The following is a 19,544-nucleotide window of genomic DNA, read 5'->3' as shown; positions in this document are numbered from 1 at the left end:
TTATCCCACTGATTTTAAGGCCCTTAACCTCCCTAGAAGTATCAAGTATAGTCCTCACCATCAAAAGGTTGTCCACCTCTGCTTTCTAGTTTTCCATTTTATAAAATAAAAACAAATGGGCCATAGAATTTGGTGGCAGCAAAGGAATTATTGTCAGGTATGCTAATGAACAGTAAGGGATGCGGTGGCGCTGCCGGTTAAACTGCTGAGCTGCTGAGCTTGCCGTTCAGAAGGTCGGCGGTTTGAATCCACGTGATGGGGTGAGCTCCCGTTGCTAGTCCCAGCTCCTGCCAACCTAGCAGTTCGAAAACATGCAAATGTGAGTAGATTAATAGGTACCGCTTCGGCGGGCATTCCGTGTAGTCATGCTGGCCACATGACCACGGAAGTGTCTACGGACAAACGCCGGCTCTTCGGCTTTGAAACGGAGATGAGTACCGCCCCCTAGAGTCGGACACAACTGGACTTAATGTCAAGGGAAACCTTTACCTTTACCTTTACTATGGTAATGAACATTGGCACAAGGGTGGGGACCCAAGTTCTAAAACAATAAAGCAATTAGTCTGGAAGCATGAAAACAGTGCAGTTGTTAGTGGAAGTCAGCATAACTTTATCAAGTTTTCCCAAACTAATTTCCTTCCTTCCTTCCTTCCTTCCTTCCTTCCTTCCTTCCTTCCTTCCTTCCTTCCTTCCACTTCTTTAGTAAATTGTGGGGGTGCTGCAGATATAGTATATCTTGACTTCAGCAAATCTTTTGGTAAAGCACCACATGATGTTCTGATTGGCAAGCTATTTAATTGTGAGTTGGATGGATGATAATGAGGTGGACACGTAGCAAGACTGAAAACTGAGAGTGCACATCCACAGTTATCATCAAACTGGAGTGAGATATCAGGAAGGGTTCTGGTACTCATCAACATCTTTATTAATGTCTTGAAGAAAGGAAAGTGAAAGGAAGCTATCAGATTTGCAGACAATACAAAATGGGGTGTGATAGGAGACTCTTTAATTTGAATTTCTGCACTGAAAAGAGCTCAGTTTCTAAATGGCTCTTTGCAGCTCTGTGCTTTTACTGTTTTTATTAATATTTGCCAAGATTCCAAGTTAATTTGGACAGCCTTATTTAAGATTAATTGGTAGATTCTTGTAAGGAAAACAATATTAAATAATAAAAAACTATTTCTCAAAATTCTTGGATTTCTAACTGCATAAATATTATATATGGGATTTGGAGAAGGACTATAACATATAGAGATGTATCTGCATAATTTCACCAGAGCATCTCTATGAAGTGTTTGGAGAAGCTGCTCCTGTTGATGTTAACCTAGATGTATTCCTCCGAAACCCACAGTTGACCTGAAAGACTAAGTCCAAACAAGACCCTGACTTTAAAAGCCAGCACAGTACTGAACAAGGTTTTTACAGCTTTTGTGCAAAATATGTGTTTTGCAATTTACTTGCTTTTCAAAGCACTAGTGCAAATTACAAGCAGAGTACATTCTATCTCAAACTGAATATTAAAATGCCTTACTATGGTAATTAATATTTTAACTTGAGCTAAAAAGCCAAGCTTAGGAGGAGACTTGAAGGAGCGGTCAAGAATTAATGACATAATTGGCTCAAATCAGAGTATGAAATTAACAGTACTACCCATCCCCTAGTGAACAAGATTTAGAAAAAAGGGTAGTGAGTTGCATTATAATAAGATGATATCATAGTCTTAGTTCCTAGGAGAATTACTTCTCCACCCTTCTCTAACCAGGACTAGCTGCTGAATTCATGCAATTTGGAAATGAATCATTCAAATATGGTAATAAAAGAACCAATAACATTGTTTTTCAGCATTGCTGTTCCCTTCTTAGCCATGACTGGTTGTGTCAGCTATTCGATAAATCTGTACTAAAGACAGATAGTGAATTTTCAGGGACATGGAATTCTATTGTAAACATATTTATTTTTCTAAATAAATGGTCCTCAAGGGCAGCTCCGACACCTTAGTCACCCCTCAGTTGGATTACTGCAATGTAGTCTACATGGGGCTCCTAAATAATGGTCCTCAAGGGCAGCCCCATGTAGACTACATTGCAGCAATCCAACTGAGGGGTGACTAAGGTGTGAGTGGCTGTGAGCAAAGCCTTCTGGTCCAAGGAAGGGCGCAATTGGTGCACAAGGCAAACCTTTGCAAAGGCCTCTCTAGTCATGGCTGCCAACTGTTCCTCCTCCTTGAATGTCAGATAAAACAGTGATAGTAATACTTTCCATATCCAAATCGCATGACAACTGCTCTGAAGCAAAACTGAGGTCTAATATATGGCCACCCATATGTGCTGGGTCCAAGATTACCAGGACAAGCCCATGGTTGCCATGGAGACCATGAACTCCTGGGCTCTACCAGCCCCAGCCTCCACAATATGGAGGCTGAAATCCCCCAATACCAACTGGCAGGCAACCAGGTCCAGGTACCAGCGAAAGATCCAGATGGGGAGCACGGTGGCTGGTACACTAAGAAGAGCCCTAGCTTGTCCCTATGGCACAACCTAGCACAAAGTACACCTGGGCACATTGAAAATAGTGAGTGTAATGGTATGTGAGCCTGCTCTCAGGCCATCACAATGGATCGATACCACCCCACATCCCCAGCCCTGGGATTAAGGCTGATGCAAAGGGTGGCTTCTATGTCTGGCTCAGCTAGGCTTTGGTAATACATACCACAACAGCTGTGTGGAATGCAAGCTAGGTGGGAGCTCCCATCACCTTAGAGGGCAAGGTGTTCCATAACATAGGATTAATATCTTAATGGTATGACTTCAGGCCTCCATCTTCACATGGTGTGGGGCCTCAAAGCAGCCCCTCTTGGGAAGCATGCACAGGACTGGATCACTCTGGTCAGGAAAGATGGTCCTGCTAGTTTACAGGGACCAAGCCATGTAGGGCTTTAAAGGTTAAAGCCTTGGAATTCTACTCAGAAACCTATTGGTAATCAATGCAACCTCCTATTAGCAGTTGGACCACTGCATTTTGGACCACCTGTAGCTTCTGTGTTACCTTCCAGGGGAGCCTGATGTCAAACATGTTGCAGTAGTTCTAGCTGGGAGTTGATGTTATTGTTGTAAGGGCTTCCCAATCCCAAAAGTTCTCTAACCGGTGCAACAACTGGAGCTGGGCAAAGGACTTCTTGATCATGGCCTCCACCTGCTATTCAAGCAATAGTCATGATTTTGTGAGGATCCCCAAGTTGGGAACCTGCTCTTTCAGACAACCTTGTCTGAAAGAGCCAACATAGAAACTGGGACTGAACCTGATCAATCACATACAAACAACAACTCCATCTTGCAGGCTTTTAATCTGATTTTGTTTTGATCTGTTTAGTCCCTTACAGCCTCCAAACACTGGGTCAGGACCTCTACAGCATCCTAGGCCTAGGCCAGGATCACGATGAATAGTTGACGTTCTCTTTTTAAGCATAAAGATACATTTGTTTAAGACCAGGAACAGAAAAATAGAGGATTTTATTGAATTAGAGATCTAATTATAGATGGAAACTATAATTTCTTGAATAGATTTTGCAACACAAATGGTCATTAGAACTATTGATTCCAAATGGTTCTATAGTTCCATTATAAAAATATATAACATCTTGCCCCCGAAGGTGAGATTAGCCCCATCACTCCTAGCCTTCTTGAGGAAGTTGAAGACCTGGCTCTGCCACCGGGCTTGGGGCAGGGAGGAGAATCGACATACTTAGGGTTGGCTAGCGCCTTAAAGTGCCCCTCCTACATAATGATTGAAGAGATCATAGCCATCTGGATTTTATGAGCTGGGGTAGTTAAGAAATTGTTTTAGTTTTAATGGGATCTTATTAGAATTTTATTGTATATTTATTCAAATTTTTATTGCATATTTATTCTATATTGTAAACTGCCCAGAGTCCCTCCAATCGGAGGAGATGGGCGGTGACAAATTTGATAAATAAATAAATAAATAAATAAAATGTCTGGATTTCATCAATTAAGACATTAACATTTGAAGAATAGTGAATAGCAAAGGAATCCCATGGTGTTACATAAAATCATATAAAACTCTTCTGTTAAGGATGACAGATTCCCTTGAAAGCCTTCAAAATTTGGGAGAATGAAATTTGAACTTGACCAATCTTTTTGTGGTGAGAATCCACCTAGAGCCTTTTCTGCAGGCCATCAGAAATTTACCATGGTGATAATCCATAAGCTGCAGGTAAAAATGAAAAAGAAGCAATATCATGAACAGATAATTGTAGTCTTAAAGTCTTAACATCACTTTATCCAACATCTTGTTGAAATATCTTACATGAGAGCAGTCTTCACACTCAGTTAAGAATCTCCATCCACAGAATTCTTATCCTAAGGCCATAGTGCAGGAAAGGAAGGCAGACTAAAATTGACCAGGCTCTCACTGGTCAGTTTTGGTGTAGAAGATTGAAGAAATAGGGGGAAAAAATTAAAGCATTTTATAGTACCTTAAAAAGTAAACCTAAAGCAAGGGAATTGTGAGAGTCTGTATACAACCAAAGAAGTTACAAGCTAACCTCATCGTGCTCCAGAGTAGCCATTCTTGCCCCAAAGAGGCTATTACTGCTTTTCAGTGGAGAAGTTTGAATTATTGCATTGTACCTGGTATTCGTTCTATTCTTTACTGGGCGGGAAGAGGATTGCCGCAATTACAAACCTGATGAATGAATGAACGAACGAATGAATGAATGAGTACAATACTCCGTGCTTTACTAGAAGCTTATAGTAGCTCTCGATTTAAATGGAGCCAGTTTCTTTCGCAGCTTCTCACGAAGGCGCTTTTCCTCCGCCTGGCGCAGCGGTCTCCGCGGCCCGCTTGGCCTCGCGGGGGGAGCCGCGCGCTCCGCCAACTTCACAGACGACCCTCCTCCGCCCTGTCGATCTGTGATGCATGGTGGGCGGGCTAGAGGGAAGGAAGGAAGGAAAGCAAGCCAAAAAGCTGCCGGAGCGACTGGGTGGAGCTGCTGGCCGGGCTTCCATCCCGAGGACTCGCGACCCTCGTATTCACTGCCCAGACGAAGACGCAGACAAGGTCCTCGTGAGTCCCGCAGGCGAAACCAGCAAGATGGTGAGGGGGCTCGGCCGACGAGGGGATGGGGCCTGGCTCTGGGGTTCGGGGACTAGCAGGATTTCTCTAAGCTCTCCTCTCTCGCTTGCAGCTGTGGAACCACCTCTCCATCTTCGTCGTTGTGACGGGGATCGCCTTGGGGCTCCGGACTTCGGTAGGAGATGCGTCCTCGCTTGGCGCTTATTGGCGCAGCCCCCGCTTGGGGAAAGATGCCTCCCAGGATCCGGCATAAGGACCGGGATGGGAAGAAAGGAGGGAAGCTCCGGGGCGAATTCCAGAGCGCGGCCTCCTTCAGGCCAGGGCCTTCACGCTTGCCTGCTCTGTGAGGCGGAGGAGTCTGCCTGCCTTCATCTGAGAAGACAAAAGGGTCTTCTTGAAAAACAGAGGTTCTAGACCTAAGAGGGAGAAATGGCTTGTTTTGCCATTTCCGTGGAGTAAAAAGTTTTGCTTTGTTGTAACAGAAAATACGTTGTTCCCAATGTGGGCTTCGTGAGAGAAAGAGAGAGAGAGGGAGGAGAAAGTTTGTTTTCTCGGGAGAAGCCCTCATTTTACACAAAGGCAAGGTGGGCTCTCAGGCATCTCTGAGTTCTTGTCTGCCATGGGAAGCCTGAAAGAGTGCCATAGTGCCAAAGGCAGGACTTTGGGCCCATACGTCTGTGCCTACAGTTGCAGAGTTGGAAACGGAGGAAAACTCCCAACAAGACAAGGATGCACAACCTTGAAGCCCCAGAACTACATCTGGGCTCTAGGGCCCCTCCAGAATATAACACCAAATATGATGTTTAGCCTCGTGTGGGGCAGAGTGGTAGGTGGCAGTGTTGCAACCGAAACTCTCCCCATGACCCGAGTTCGATCCCAGCGGAAGCTGGACTCTCTCTCGAGTAGCTGGCTCAGGTCGACTCAGCCTTCCACCCTTCTGGGGTTGGTAAAATAAGTACCCAGCTTGCTGGGGAAAGTGATGACGGGGAAGGCAATGGCAAACCAATCCCATATAGTCTGCCAAGAAAATGTCGCAAAAGCGGCATCCCCCCAAAGGGTCCGACATGACTGTGTGCTTGCACAGGGGACCTTTCACATGTGATGTTTAATATGACAGAAGGGGTGAAATAGTTGTATGGGGAACAGCATGTAATTAATTATATGTAAATTGAATCACTTTTTTTCTGTCCTTACCTACTTTTTGGAGTGTAGCCCTGTGCATGCTCCTAAATGTGCATGCTTCCCAGCCTCCTCCCTGCCTAAACTTTATACCTCATGGATACAGAGCAAAGTAATGGTGGAAAAGCTGTACAGCAACTCACAAAGGCATTATTATGAACTGTCATTGGTGTATCAAACGATGTACAAAAATGTTTTGGTTTTAATTGGAGCAAAGCATTAAAGCATCTTTCAAGAGGGATGCAGGGGAAGAGATTTAAGAATGTGAAAATAAGACAGATTTGATGGACTTAAAAGGGGAGAGTATTAAGAGTGGGCAACAGATATAGCACCATCACATACAGGGCATTTTAAAAGCCCACAGAGGTGATTTAGGAGATTCATTCAGTCCAGATCAAACTCCCCAATAATACCAACCTTCTGCCTATGAGTTCTGTGACTGATACCTGAATACTACGGTGGTAGATCTCTCTCTCTCTCTCTCTTGCCAAATGTGCATATATACATAGAATTAATTAGAATTAAATAATGGCCAGCACATGTAGTATTTTCCCCCTTTTTTACATGCTTGCTGAACATCTCTGTAGATGATATGCTAAAAATTGCACTAAAATTCAGCAAAGCCAGTTTAACCTCTTATCTTCTGACTCAAAATTTTCAAGAGCAAAAGAAATGGCTGCTGCTGAGTTCTTATTAAGTATGGTGCATGCTAATTTAAATTAATGTGAAATAATTGGCTACTGGCCATCTGTGTCAATATGTCCGGGTGGCTTGTAACCAAATTTTAATCAACTATGTGAGTCCTGATCAAATGAGAAAAATCAGTTTAGTATAATCTATTCTGAGGAAGGGGATTTTTCCCCCCTGTGCCGTCTGTTAAGGTGAAGGAGTAGACTTGGCTACATGTTGAAAAGATGCAGAGAAGCCCTCTGGGAGGAGACAACAACCAGCTGGCCCTGGATAAAAAGCATGAAAGAACATTTGTAACTCTGTGTGTGCCCAGCAAATGATTCATTCTTGTCTGGAAACAAAACCGATTATCTTAGGTTTTCATGAAGGAATTCCTTATTATGTTTAAGAAGTCAGATAGATAGATTGGAGTCACTGAAATAAAGTCTGGAAAGCCTTCTAAAGATGCAAAAACATATGTGTTTTTGTAACTTATCAAGCTGAATTTCTGCTCCACTTTTTTTAATTGTTCACATTACTCTTGGAGGTAGGGATAAGAAATGAAGGAATGGTGTTTGAATTCCTAGAATTAAATCTTCCCTAAAAGTGAGGTCATTGACTAAGTACTTAATAATTGCCATAGAAAAATGTGAAAATGTTTTAAAGAAAATAAACTCAAGTTGCTTCAGGCAAAAGGACAAAATATCCATTATGAAAATCTCTGATGAGCTCCATCCTGCTCTTTTCTTTGCGCACTTTTTCCTCTTTTATATTAACTGCAGATGATAAATTCCATTACAGACTACTATATTTGACTGTGATCAAAACTACATTTATCAGGGATATTTCTCCATTTCCAGTTTTTCTGAGCAATTCTTTCTCAGTGATCACTGTGAGTATATTAGTGTTACAGATGGCCTGTGTTACAGTTTTGTGAGCAGTTTTACCTCATTCTGAGATCTCCTGCTTTGGGAATTCACCTTAAAAATCACACTTGAAGGATTTCTCAAAGCAATGTATTGAAAAGTGCAAGCATTCTAAACTAGTGCAGCTTTCTGAATTTCCTACCCTTCATTTTATTTATTTGTTTCTGTGTTAGATTTATATCCTGCCTTGCCTCTATGAGCCCAAGACTGCTTAGCTGGGGATCTCCCCCCCTTTTTTTCATCCCCACAACAGAAGCAATGTGAGATAGGTGGTGCTCATAGAGAGTGACTAGTTTGGAGTCATCCAGTGAGTTCCCATAGCTGAGGGTGGATTGGATTTGAACCCAGGTCTCCTCAATCCTAAACTGACCCCCTAATCATGGCATCTAATTGGCTGTTATTCCGATGCCTCATTCTGATGCTTCATTTCTCAAAGCAGGCAATATGGATGCTATGGTACCACAGTGAGAGGGAACAAAGGAGCAGTGATGGAAACAGGCCAGAGTGGTGAAAAGTCAAGATATATATGTTTAGAAGGTGATAAAAGTAGAGAGCTGAGTGGTGGTGGCAGCAGCCAGTGGATATATTTGGAATTTTGAAAATAAGTTGCAGATATCTGTGCACAATGGGTGGGTGGGGGTAGGGGGAGGCTGTCCATTAACAAAATGGCTGCCATAGAGGAACAGTCATAAAACATCAATTTTTTGTAAGGCATTCTGATTAGAATGCCCCTAGCATCCCCTCTGAGAGCCAGTTTGGTGTAGTGGTTAAGGCGCTGGGCTAGAAACCAGGAGACGGTGAGTTCTAGTCCCCCCTTAAGCACAAAGCCTGCTGGGTTACCTGGGGTCAGGCACTCTCTCTCAGCCCTAGGAAGGAGGCAATGGCAAAACACTTCTGAAAAACCTTGCCAAGAAAACTGCAGGGACCTGTCCAGGCAGTCTCCAAGAATCGGACACAACTGAACAGATTAAAAAAAAAAGCATCCCTTCTAGCCTTCCAGAATGGTCTCTAACACCCTTTGCTTACCTTTGTCTTTGTGTGTGTGTGTGTGTGTGTGGGCAGCTTGCCTGCACCAACTACCAGTTTTCTTTTCTAAAAATGCTTATGGGGTCTGTAAAACGTGCCGAATCAACCTTTGAAATATATTATGATATTGCTGACTAATGCTTTATATGGCAGAAACACAACTTTCTGAGAGTTTTGTTGTTGTTTACAATTAAAACAATCTAATTTTAAAGAAGAATTGATAGTGCATACAAAGGTCACATTTATGCCCATGGACCTCTTGTTAGAGAGCCCAGCATTATGCAGTGACTTCAGACCAACAAACTTAGAAAATGTGTAATCTGGCAAACCACCCTGACAAGAAAATTCCAAATCCAAGTTCTTATAAGTGAAAAAGTCCTGTCACCTTTGGGTTCCAGACATCTCAATTTCTAAAGGCATGGAAGCCCAAAGAATGATGTTTGAGAATGTTCACAGTAGGTTGAAGGAACTGGTACTCATGGAAGTGTGTGCTTCTTTGTTGGTGTTAGATATAAGTGACAGAACATTAGTTTGCAACATAACATCTGGATTAGCAATCCTGGCTTGCATATAATAGCATCAGCATGCTTAGGGTAAGACGGTTTTGTACTAACCGGCCAGTACTGGGTCCTTGACATTAGCAGGGAAGGCTCCGTGTTGCCTGGGGACAACTAAGGTGGAAAATGGAGTATACTCTTTATTGTACTAAAAGCAATATGTAAAAGCCTTAGTTAGCCAAAGCCATAGTGGGTTGTGGATGACAGTACTGTATTTCATAGGCTCATCTATTGACAACTATGACAGTAGATCTTTTTATTGCTTTTTATTGTAGCTTATTTTGTTGTAAGGTGGAATGGTTCCATGGTATACAAATTTAATAAATAATTATTATTATAATAATATGTAAGATTGTGACTTGAAATGTAAAAAGAGTATGTGGTAAAGGGCATAATTAATGAAATGAAAATAAGAAAAATAGTATGTTTTGTGTTTGTGAAACTAAAAGGAAGCAGAAGGATGTAATAGAACTGAATGAAGGTAATTATTGTATGGAACTAATGAATATACCTGTGGAAGTGAAGTGGTAGATTTATTATGAATGAAAGGGCTAAAATTTGTGTCAGGAAGTATGACTTGGTGTCATCTAGATTGTTTTGGGTGTGTATGAAAGAATAAATTATAGCTTGGTAATAGTTGCATACTATGATTCAATGAATGGTGATAATCAAGAAAAATTAAGTTACATATCTCCCAATAGAATGAATGGAAGGTGGATGTAAGGAAGAACAACCTGGAAGTCGATTGAAACACAGTGAAAACTATTGTTACAAAACACCACAAAGTTTTACTTGTAGTGGGAAGTATTAAGAAAAGATGCTTGGTGGAATGATGAAGTGAACGAAGCTGCGGATGAGGAGGAATGATTGCTATAAAAATATGAGGATGAGGGAAAATAATATATAATGTGTACATAGAGAAAAAGATAGATGTAAGGAACATAGTCAAAGAAAGAAATAGAGAGAAAGAAAATACTAGAAGGAATATTTACAGATTTGTATGGGAATGATAGTATATTGAAGAATAGAGTTGAAATTGTGGGTGCCTGTGTGTATATGTGTGTACTATAAATGTTAGTATCTGTAATGAGAAGTAGGAATATCCTTGAGGAATAGGAGGAAGAGCCACAACCAAGACAGCAGTGAGACAAAAGAAATTTGAGTTCGAGAACTAGGGAGGATCTGAAACAACGCAGAAATGTAATTTGAGAAAGTGTTTCAGATCCTCCCTAGTTCTCTTGAAGATAAAGTGAGGGAGGGGAGAGGTGCATTCAGATTTGCAAGATTCTGTTACTGTAATAATAAAAGTAGTATTAGCATTCATAATTTTGGTTTCCTAGTTTGGTCTACCTTGAAGAGCTGAGTGTCCAAGAAAAAAATAAATAAATAACTCAGGAATGTTAAAAAATAGTAAAGATGGAGAGTGTTGATATTAAAAATGTGGATGTGGTGTGCTTATGGAGCAGCTTTGTGATGTGTTTGATATGTATGTGAAAATTCCACCTGTGCCTGATGATTGCAAAAATGCTGTTATTGTTCCCATAGCCCAAAGAACAAATGCAAAAACTACAGGAGATGTATTTGTTAAGCATGCCTGGGAAGGTATTTGGCAACATTCTGACTGAAAGGATACAAGGGAAAACACTGGGCAAAATCTGTGACTGTAGCTTTAGGCTGGGCAGGGATGTGCAGATCAGATTTTTGCTCTTCAGAAGGTCATTGAAAATTTATGGACATGAAAAAGAAGGGTTTATTTATTTTATTTATTTTCTATCCCGCCTTTATTATTTTTATAAATAACTCAAGGCGGTGAACATACCTCATACTCCTTCCTCCTCCTATTTTCCTTACAACAACAACCCTGTGAGGTGAGTTGGGCTGAGAGAGAGCGACTGGCCCAAGGTCACCCAGCCAGCTTTCAAGCTTAAGGCGAGACTAGAACTCACAGACTCCTGGTTTCTAGCCTGTTGCCTTAACCACTAGACCAAACTGGGTACATTTGCTGATTTATAGTAAATACGTCCATGGAATCAGGTGACATATATGTTCTGTAGGACAAATAAATAAAAACATAGTAAGTAGTCTTGAATTAAGGAACATTTTGCACAAATGTGGTTGCTGAATGTGATAAAGAGTGTTATATGATGCAACTAAAGGAGAATATATTGAGTGCTTAATGAATGATCCAACAGTGAGCAGGGAATAAGACAGGGATGTGTGATGTCCCATTGTTGTTTAATGTATTTATGGATATATGTATAAGGAATGCTTATGGTGTTGAGGATGAGAACATGTATGAACTTTTGTATGTAGATAGTGCCGTGTTGTTAGCTGAGAACCCAAATGAAGATAGATAATATAATACAACAGAGTATGGATCTGAAAATCAAAAGCCAAGATAGTTATTGTTGACAGGAAGAATATACTGAACAGTTGCAAGAAGTGAAAAACTAGAACAAGTACCTTGGTTGAATGTTTACTAAAAATGGGGAAATGGCTGGAGAATGGGTTGAGAAAAAGCAGGATTGGACGGAATTAGGGAGATCCTTAAAATGAGTTGATGAAAAAGAATGAAAGGCAGTGTATAAATAGTTTGATGGCTGTGATGGAAACAAGAATAGTTTGCAAGGATAAAAAGATACGAAGATATATAGTATTGGTAATTTGTATAAATTAGATTTAGTTAGATTCTCTTTTCATTTCTTATATTTCTTGCCTTAATTATTACCAATTTTCTATGTTTTGCATAATGTTGCTTGCCTTGAAAGGAAATAGTGTAATTGATAAGTATATATGAATATGTACATATGTGTATCAATCAGCATTTTTCAAATCATTGTGGTTTTAAAACATTTGTGATGCATTTTATTAGATGGGCGTCAATTCTTAATTTAGCTGGAAATTATGGAATATATATTTGGAAGGCATGAGAATAGACTTTTGGAAGGCATGAGAATAGAAAAAATGGTGGTTTAGCTGCTGACATTAACAAGGCAAACAAGTAGATACATCTGGGTTGCATGCACCAAAACAGAGCTTGATCATGGTCAGCCAATATGGATGAAGATATGGTCTGATCTTGGCTTGGTATATTGAGGATATCATGGGAAATTATTTTACATTGCTTGATACAATAAATTAATTGCAAAGACAGCAATTCTTGGAAAAACTGATGATGCAATTGTCTGCATGATTCATTTATTCTTAAATATATATATATATATATGTATGTGTGTGTGTTTGGTCTCATTTGTTGAACAATCATTATCTACCCTAACAGGTCATATCAATGAGAAAGAGATAAAATATTTGCTGATAGAACAAAAATTAGAAAACCATGTGGTAGGAAAAAATAGTGGTTTTAGTTTTTCAAGGGCCATAACGGAATTATGAACTGGCTATGATGGCCTTGCTCCCTTGCCCTCCCAAGGCCCCTCAGGCTTAGGGAAGGCCCTGATTAGCAGGACAGGGGTGTGTTCTGCAAGGCCTAGCTCTGATAGGAGGTACCTGGAGGGGGCACCGCCACCTGGAATTTTAGCACCTTGGCAGTACAACTCATCTCCTGGGTCTACTAGCCTCTCTCCAAACAAAAGCAATCTACTTACACCCAGCTCCTATGCCATCAGCACCGTGCAGCCATCATTGTGGTCTTAGTCAACAAAGTAAAATAGCAAAAAATATACAGTAGCTCCGTTTTACAGTAAAGTTTTTTTTTAATTTAATAAATTTATTGATATTTTTCTATCAATCAATAAAAAGACTTCAGTGTTGCAGTCACTGGACTAACAAGCCCTTGTGACTACATGAGCTTTAGAACCCTGACTTAGATGGAAGGAAACTTAGATCACAATGGAGGTCACAGAACTGCAGGATTACAGGGAGTTCTAAATACTTCACAAACGTCCTCTTTCAACTGTAAGTCTCCAAGACCAGACAGTTACATCTAAGAGTCTTAAAGGACCTTGTGGATGTAATCTTGGAGCCTCTTTCAGAAAACAGATGCAGTGCTTGAGGACTTGTTTGTGTGAGTCAGTGTTGACTCCTGTCTGGACAAGTCCCTGCAGTTTTCTTGGCAAGATTTCAGAAGTGGTTTGCCCTTGCCTCCTTCCTAGGGCTGAGGGAGAGGGAGTGGCCCAAGGTCACCCAGTGGGCTTTGCTCCTAAGGCAGGACTAGAACTCCCGGTCTCCTGGTTTCTAGCCTGATGCCTAAACCACACCAAATTGGCTCACTTGAGAACTGGAGAAGGGCAAATACTGTTTGCAGCCAGATCGCAAACAACATTTGTGCTCGACTGGTAAGAACTAGCTGGGAGGTGGGGACATCACCATTTTCCAAGCCACACTGTAGCCTTAAAGGGACACTTAGGACCGACCACCCCATTTCTAAATCATCGAATTTATATATTTTTTCAGAGTATGTATACCCTAAGAGAGGCTTTCTATGGCAAGGAGAAGCGGGCTCTCTTGGTGCTTATTGTTATTTTTGGGATTTTTTTAAAAATTCTTTTTAAGTTTTGGGCTTTGTTTTCCCTCCAAATATTAAGGAGGATTGAGAGAAAATAATTGTCTCCCTGTTACTATTTTTTTACTAAATTTGAAGATATTAGCATTTCCCTACACGTTGAATTGGCTGATTTGAACCTTCAGCTTTCTGTTTCTACTTTCCCTGGGGAACTGTCTGCATATCTCACTTTTCACGTGTAAACACATTTCAGAACTTTTTCATATCTTTGACTTTCGCTGGTTAAGCTCCTAGGGGGCACCATAATCTACTGTGTGAGACATGGAAGATTTTAAACAGATTTTCTCTGACTTCCACCAAGATTTTAAACAGATTTTCTCTGACTTCCACCAAGATTTTAAACAGATTCTTTCTGACTCCTACCAAGTTTTTATGCAAGACATTCAGGACATTATGGAAAATATGAGGTCAAAAATGTGTCATCTGATTGGGGATGTGGTGGATGAAATTGAGGAATTTAACAGTGATAGAAAAGTTTTTTCTTAGAGTGAGATTGGGATTTCTATTGAGATAGTGGATGAAGATCGGATAGTGGAGTTGGAGAAATTTGAGGGAAAGAGAGTTTTGCAAGCCACAAATTAAATTGATCTTCTGGAGGAACGCTATGAAAAAAGGGGTTACTATGTATGGGAGGTTTTCTGAAAAGAAGTCGGAGTTTTTGAGGGGGGCAATTGGGCTGTTCGATCTTTTTAAGAAAAAAGCTCTGTGCGCATTGTGGGGATATGTAAATGCTCTGGTTTATTTTGAAGTGGGATAAGGGTTGAAGATATTTATCTGGATTGCTTTTAAGGTTTGGCTGATTTCATTTATCTTTAACGATTTGGAGTAAGATTAGTAAGGTATAAAAATATCTACTTGGATGGTTTTGGGTTTATTAAGATTAAGATCATTAAAATTGTTGTATTATTAAGTATAATGGCAGACAATTTATGTGCTTTTTAGTTTGATTTTTATTATAGTAGACAGAAATGTATAGAATAGTAGTAGGAAGGGAATAATTAAATAGATGTTATCTTTGGGGAGGGGGAAGTTGTTTAGGAGATTTATATGTTTTTTTTTTTTTCTTTTAATATATGGGGAGGGAATAACTGTACTTACTTGATTTTTATAATGTGTGCCAATGTGGAATGATTTATTGAAATAATGTGGTTTTGGTCTAACATAGAGTAAGGGATTGATTATGGAAAATTTTTGTATATCCTTGCTGTTAAAAGTCAGAAGTCACATCTTTCTGTAACTTTGAAAAAAATTCTCTCTTGTGTTGTCACACCTTTTTAGTTTTTTTTCTTTTTTCTTTTTATAGGTTTTTTTTTTTGTAGCTTTTATCTTTGTTTGAAACTTAATAAAATTCTTATTAAAAAAAAGAATTATATCAAGAACTGATGGCGCTTTGTGAAGAGCTTTATGAAAAACCTGATATAGTAGTCATAGTCAGAGTTGGAGTAAAGAGAAGGATTGAATGTATGCTGGCTCTCCTGAAGTTTTTTTTCCTTAGCCTGAAACGAAACACAAAAAAACAGTTTTATTTCTAATGCTGTTCATGTTTGGAAGAGTGAGAATCGAAAACAGAAATATGCAATGAAAGTGTAAAATTGCACACATTTTCAAAAATCCAGTGGGACAAGCCTACTTTTGGCTCATTTTCTTGCCAATGTGATTTCAATACCATGAGGAATTGGCTGTTATTTCAGGCATCCTTCTGTTACACCAGCAACTATAGAGGATGGCTTTTTCATTTTATGACACACATCTCCATTACATTCCTGTTTATAAGCTGTTTTATCACTGAAAAGCTTTAAATGCAGCTGAGGCAGGGATAATAATGCCTTTTATTTATCTTGTGCACACTCGCAGTATTATTAAAGTATTATTCTATACTTTATTAATTTATTATTCTATACCGCTGACTGAATTGGGACACTTTTTTTCTGGATAGCCAGAATCTTTGGGAGGCTCTTGCTGCTTTTAAAATGATTTCAACCACTGTGACCTTATAACTCTGGTATGTCCAAATTGCCTAACCTCCTGGAGACTAGCTCGGATTGAATGGGCATGGTCTCTTTCCTCCCAAGGGGTGAGTTTTGCAGCTGTGTTTGGCTGATCTGTAGAACTGAAAGGAGTGGAAGCATATGAGACATGCAGAAAAATTTCTAACAAAAGTGGACATTTCAGTACTGAAACTTTGTAGATTGCTTCAGTTAATTGGCCAGATGGGTGTAGAGAACAATCCGTATTACTTGCAGACTGTTTCCATTCCTGACTAACCAGGGGAGAGGGGATCAATGGAAAGCCACATGAATGTTCCAACGAAATCATAGACGTGTCACTTTTGTTTAATTGCAATTGCTTGTATACATACATACGTGCATATCTATCACAATATTTACTTTGAAGTAAGCATGATGTAAAGTGCAGGGTAAAAAGTACTGAGCAAGAGAAATTAAAGACAGAAAATAAAAATAATCTTAACTCAATCTTGCTTACACCAACACCATTCACTGTTTGTCTCCATACCTTTTTGTTCTTGCACACCTCCCTGCTTCTAACACCTCCCTGTTCTGATTCATATCTTGCTTGAATACAGAAGGAAAAATATTTTCTTCTGCGGCAGAGCTTCTCATTTAGTGCAATGTATGGTTTGGGTATATTTACTATATATAGTTTACATATTCTAGAGAGATCATAAAGTGAAAAAGCACCAAGACTACTATAGCCAATAATATAAGGGAGTCTATGTGAAAAAGACAGGATTTTTCTGAATTATGGTCTTTCAACATTGTATTTTAACATCTTACAGGAAGAGCCAGTTAGCAAATCCAAAATCTGTGCCAATGTTTTTTGTGGAGCTGGCCGGGAGTGTGCTGTGACAGAAAAGAGCGAGCCAACCTGCCTGTGCATTGAGGTATGACATAGACCGTCACTTCAGCAGCAAGAATCCTTTTATAGCATAAACATTGCTGTCAGTAAGTTCAATTTTTTGCTTGTGGCAATTGTAAGTAATATAGTTCTGCAAACTCTTCTGAGCATGTCTAAGCGTTTATGTCATTATAATTATTAGTCTTTGTTACTATGCCAGCAGTAGGTGACCTGGTGTTTTCCAAGTGGTCTGGACTTCATTCCCACCAACCCTAGCCAGCCTGGAGAATTGTATGATTCAAAGTTAGGTCCTTGCCATGAAATGGTTACGCAGACTTTAAGCCAGGATTAGGGCCCTATGGCTCTCCAAAAGTTGCTGAACTATAATTTCCAGGGTAGAATATCCTGTAGGGTAGGGTAGAATATCCAGAGTATAATATGTGGGGGTAGACTATCCATGACCCTCTTTCGATTGTTTTTCTATGCCTCCTAAGTGAATATACTTTTTCTTCATTTTTTAAAAGTGAAGTCATCTTTGTCTATAACACTGGTGCCGCAATGTCACAAACAAAGGTTATAGGGAATCTTCCTATATGAGCATCAAGTACAGCAGAAATTATATATTGCATTCTTAATTGGGTCAAGGAATTCCTGCCAAAAAATAAAGGAATGTGTTTAAAGTAATTTTCATGCTCAAATGTGTTTTTCATTAGAGCATAGCATGGAACAATCTTATTGTTCCCATACACAAACCACATTGAAAGGCTACAGTGTATGTACTAGTTTATAAATTTGGCTTGAGTAAAATGATTTCAAGAAGAAATAATTTCCAGTGAAAAACTAAGAAGCCTATGTCTTATCTGCTCCTGAAAACAAATTTAAGCAACCAGTTACCAAAAAACATCTCAGCTTAATAAAAAAAATCATTAAAAATCATTATTTTAATAGCAGAATTTAGTTTTACTGTAAACATTCAGAATTCAGAATAAAAGAAGCAGATGTACTGAAGTAGCTTCAATAATTGTTCTCAGGCATTTGTTTTCAGGGAATTTATGTCAAATTAGGTGTACAAACCTTACAATTGCAGTACCATTTAAAAAATGCAGTCGATTTCCCTATAAGAGGTATGAAACCAACTCTGCTTTTATTAAATGAAGAATTGACTGCATTTAGTAATCTCCTTGTGGTGTTTGGTTAAAATGGTGAAGCATGCAAAAAGATTTAGAAAGTTCTTCAGAGAGATACGATAATCATTTCAGTTTTCCACATAGGCCTGAGAACTAAAGATCACAGCTTTTGGTTTTTTCATAATCACTAGTGAGGCTCCACAACAATAATTACCAGTAACTAATAATAATCTTCACAAACTATTTGGATGCAAGGGTAAAATTGTGTCATTTGCATAATGTAATAATGAAAGTCTTATTTTGCACATTTTGACAATAGGAAAGGAAAATTCTCCTGTCAACTCTTAATATCATTTACAAGTAAATTAAAAAAATACAGGTGTAGGGACATAGCTGTTCTGACATCACAAGTAATTGGAATATTACCGGACAATAGGGGCCATAATCAGTCCTGTTTCATCCATTAAACACCCCATTCAGTTACATATAGTTACATCTATATTATAGATCCCTCCCCAAGTTGCACTGCTATTATTCCAAGCCCTCTCCTGACCAAATAGTAACAGGGTTGATCCCTTCCTTTTTCCCCCTCAGGTATCCAGGGTTGCCTAACACAGTTACTTCCTCAGACAGTGTAATGGTATGTGGGAATGACCTTGGGAGATGAGGGGAAGAGATGCTGCCTAGGGAACGATCAGATAAGAGAGGGCATAGCCCTCAACTGAGTATTGGACAGAGAAAGAAACTTAGAAAAGATCCGCCCTAATGTATCAGGCTGTAAAAAGAGACGGCGGGAGATTTGTACTTTCAGACTTGCAGGATTCTGTTAATGTAGCCTTACAATAAAGTAGAATTAGCTCATCTGGTCCTGTTTCTTGTCTGGTCTACCTCACAAGGCTGACAGTGTCTGGCTCTACAGGAGCTCCAAAGGCATTCTGAAGAACAAAGATGGCAGGAGACCAATATTTAACTTCCAGCTATCCTCCCCCCTCGTATTACATTTTCCAATGTTATTAAATCAATAATAAATTATGGGTAAATTAAATCAGAACAGGTGCAGGATAAGATACTGCCAGGGACTGCATTGCCTCCTCTAACAATGGAATAAGAGGGAAGTTTGGGTGAGGGTAAATAAGGAAAAGATATACATCTGTTTATATACAAGAATTTACATACAAGCTCATGTACGCCAGGAAATAGTTCTAGAGGCAGGTCTGGAAACCAGCTCATGCCCAAGGACCCGGCTTTTGCTTTAGTAAGTCTTGAATTGCATCTCTGCTGTTACAATTCTTGCTGTGTAGTTTGTTTTTAGAGGTACCTTCATAGTCTTCCTTCTGCCCCAAGTCTTCAGTCTTCTAATCAAACACCCACAGTCCCCAGTCCTCACATCTGTATTTCTCCCCTGATGAACATATCCAACATTTTTGCATTTCTTTTCCTATTTGTGAGGCTTGGAAGAATTTTAAAAGAGAAGTGGATGCCTGAAGCCTTGCACTAATTTTGCTAATATTTCTATTTGTGCAATTAAATTTAATAATTTACTTTCTATAACATAAAGCATCATTTGCAATCAGAAGGTAATTTTCAT

The 19,544-nt window shown here is 39.6% G+C and overlaps 1 protein-coding gene across 2 annotated transcripts in view; it reads left to right on the top strand.

The window, feature by feature from the left end:
* Window positions 1-4,923: 4,923 nt before the first annotated feature.
* Window positions 4,924-19,544, top strand: part of FSTL1 (follistatin like 1) — a 37,312-nt gene continuing 22,691 nt past the window's right edge. For both annotated transcript variants that reach the window (XR_010067281.1, XM_063294601.1), the window contains exons 1-3: window positions 4,924-5,115; window positions 5,207-5,269; window positions 16,771-16,875. Coding sequence is in view for 1 of the 2 variants with exons in the window: in XM_063294601.1 (XP_063150671.1) it covers window positions 4,939-5,115; window positions 5,207-5,269; window positions 16,771-16,875 (345 nt within the window). In the remaining variant the exon portion in view is untranslated. The remainder of the gene's footprint in view (window positions 5,116-5,206; window positions 5,270-16,770; window positions 16,876-19,544) is intronic.

This window comes from Candoia aspera, chromosome 2 (genome assembly GCF_035149785.1).
Source record: "Candoia aspera isolate rCanAsp1 chromosome 2, rCanAsp1.hap2, whole genome shotgun sequence".
Taxonomy (NCBI): domain Eukaryota; kingdom Metazoa; phylum Chordata; class Lepidosauria; order Squamata; family Boidae; genus Candoia; species Candoia aspera.
Note: the sequence above shows the minus strand (reverse complement) of the source record. Positions and strands in the feature narration are given on the sequence as shown.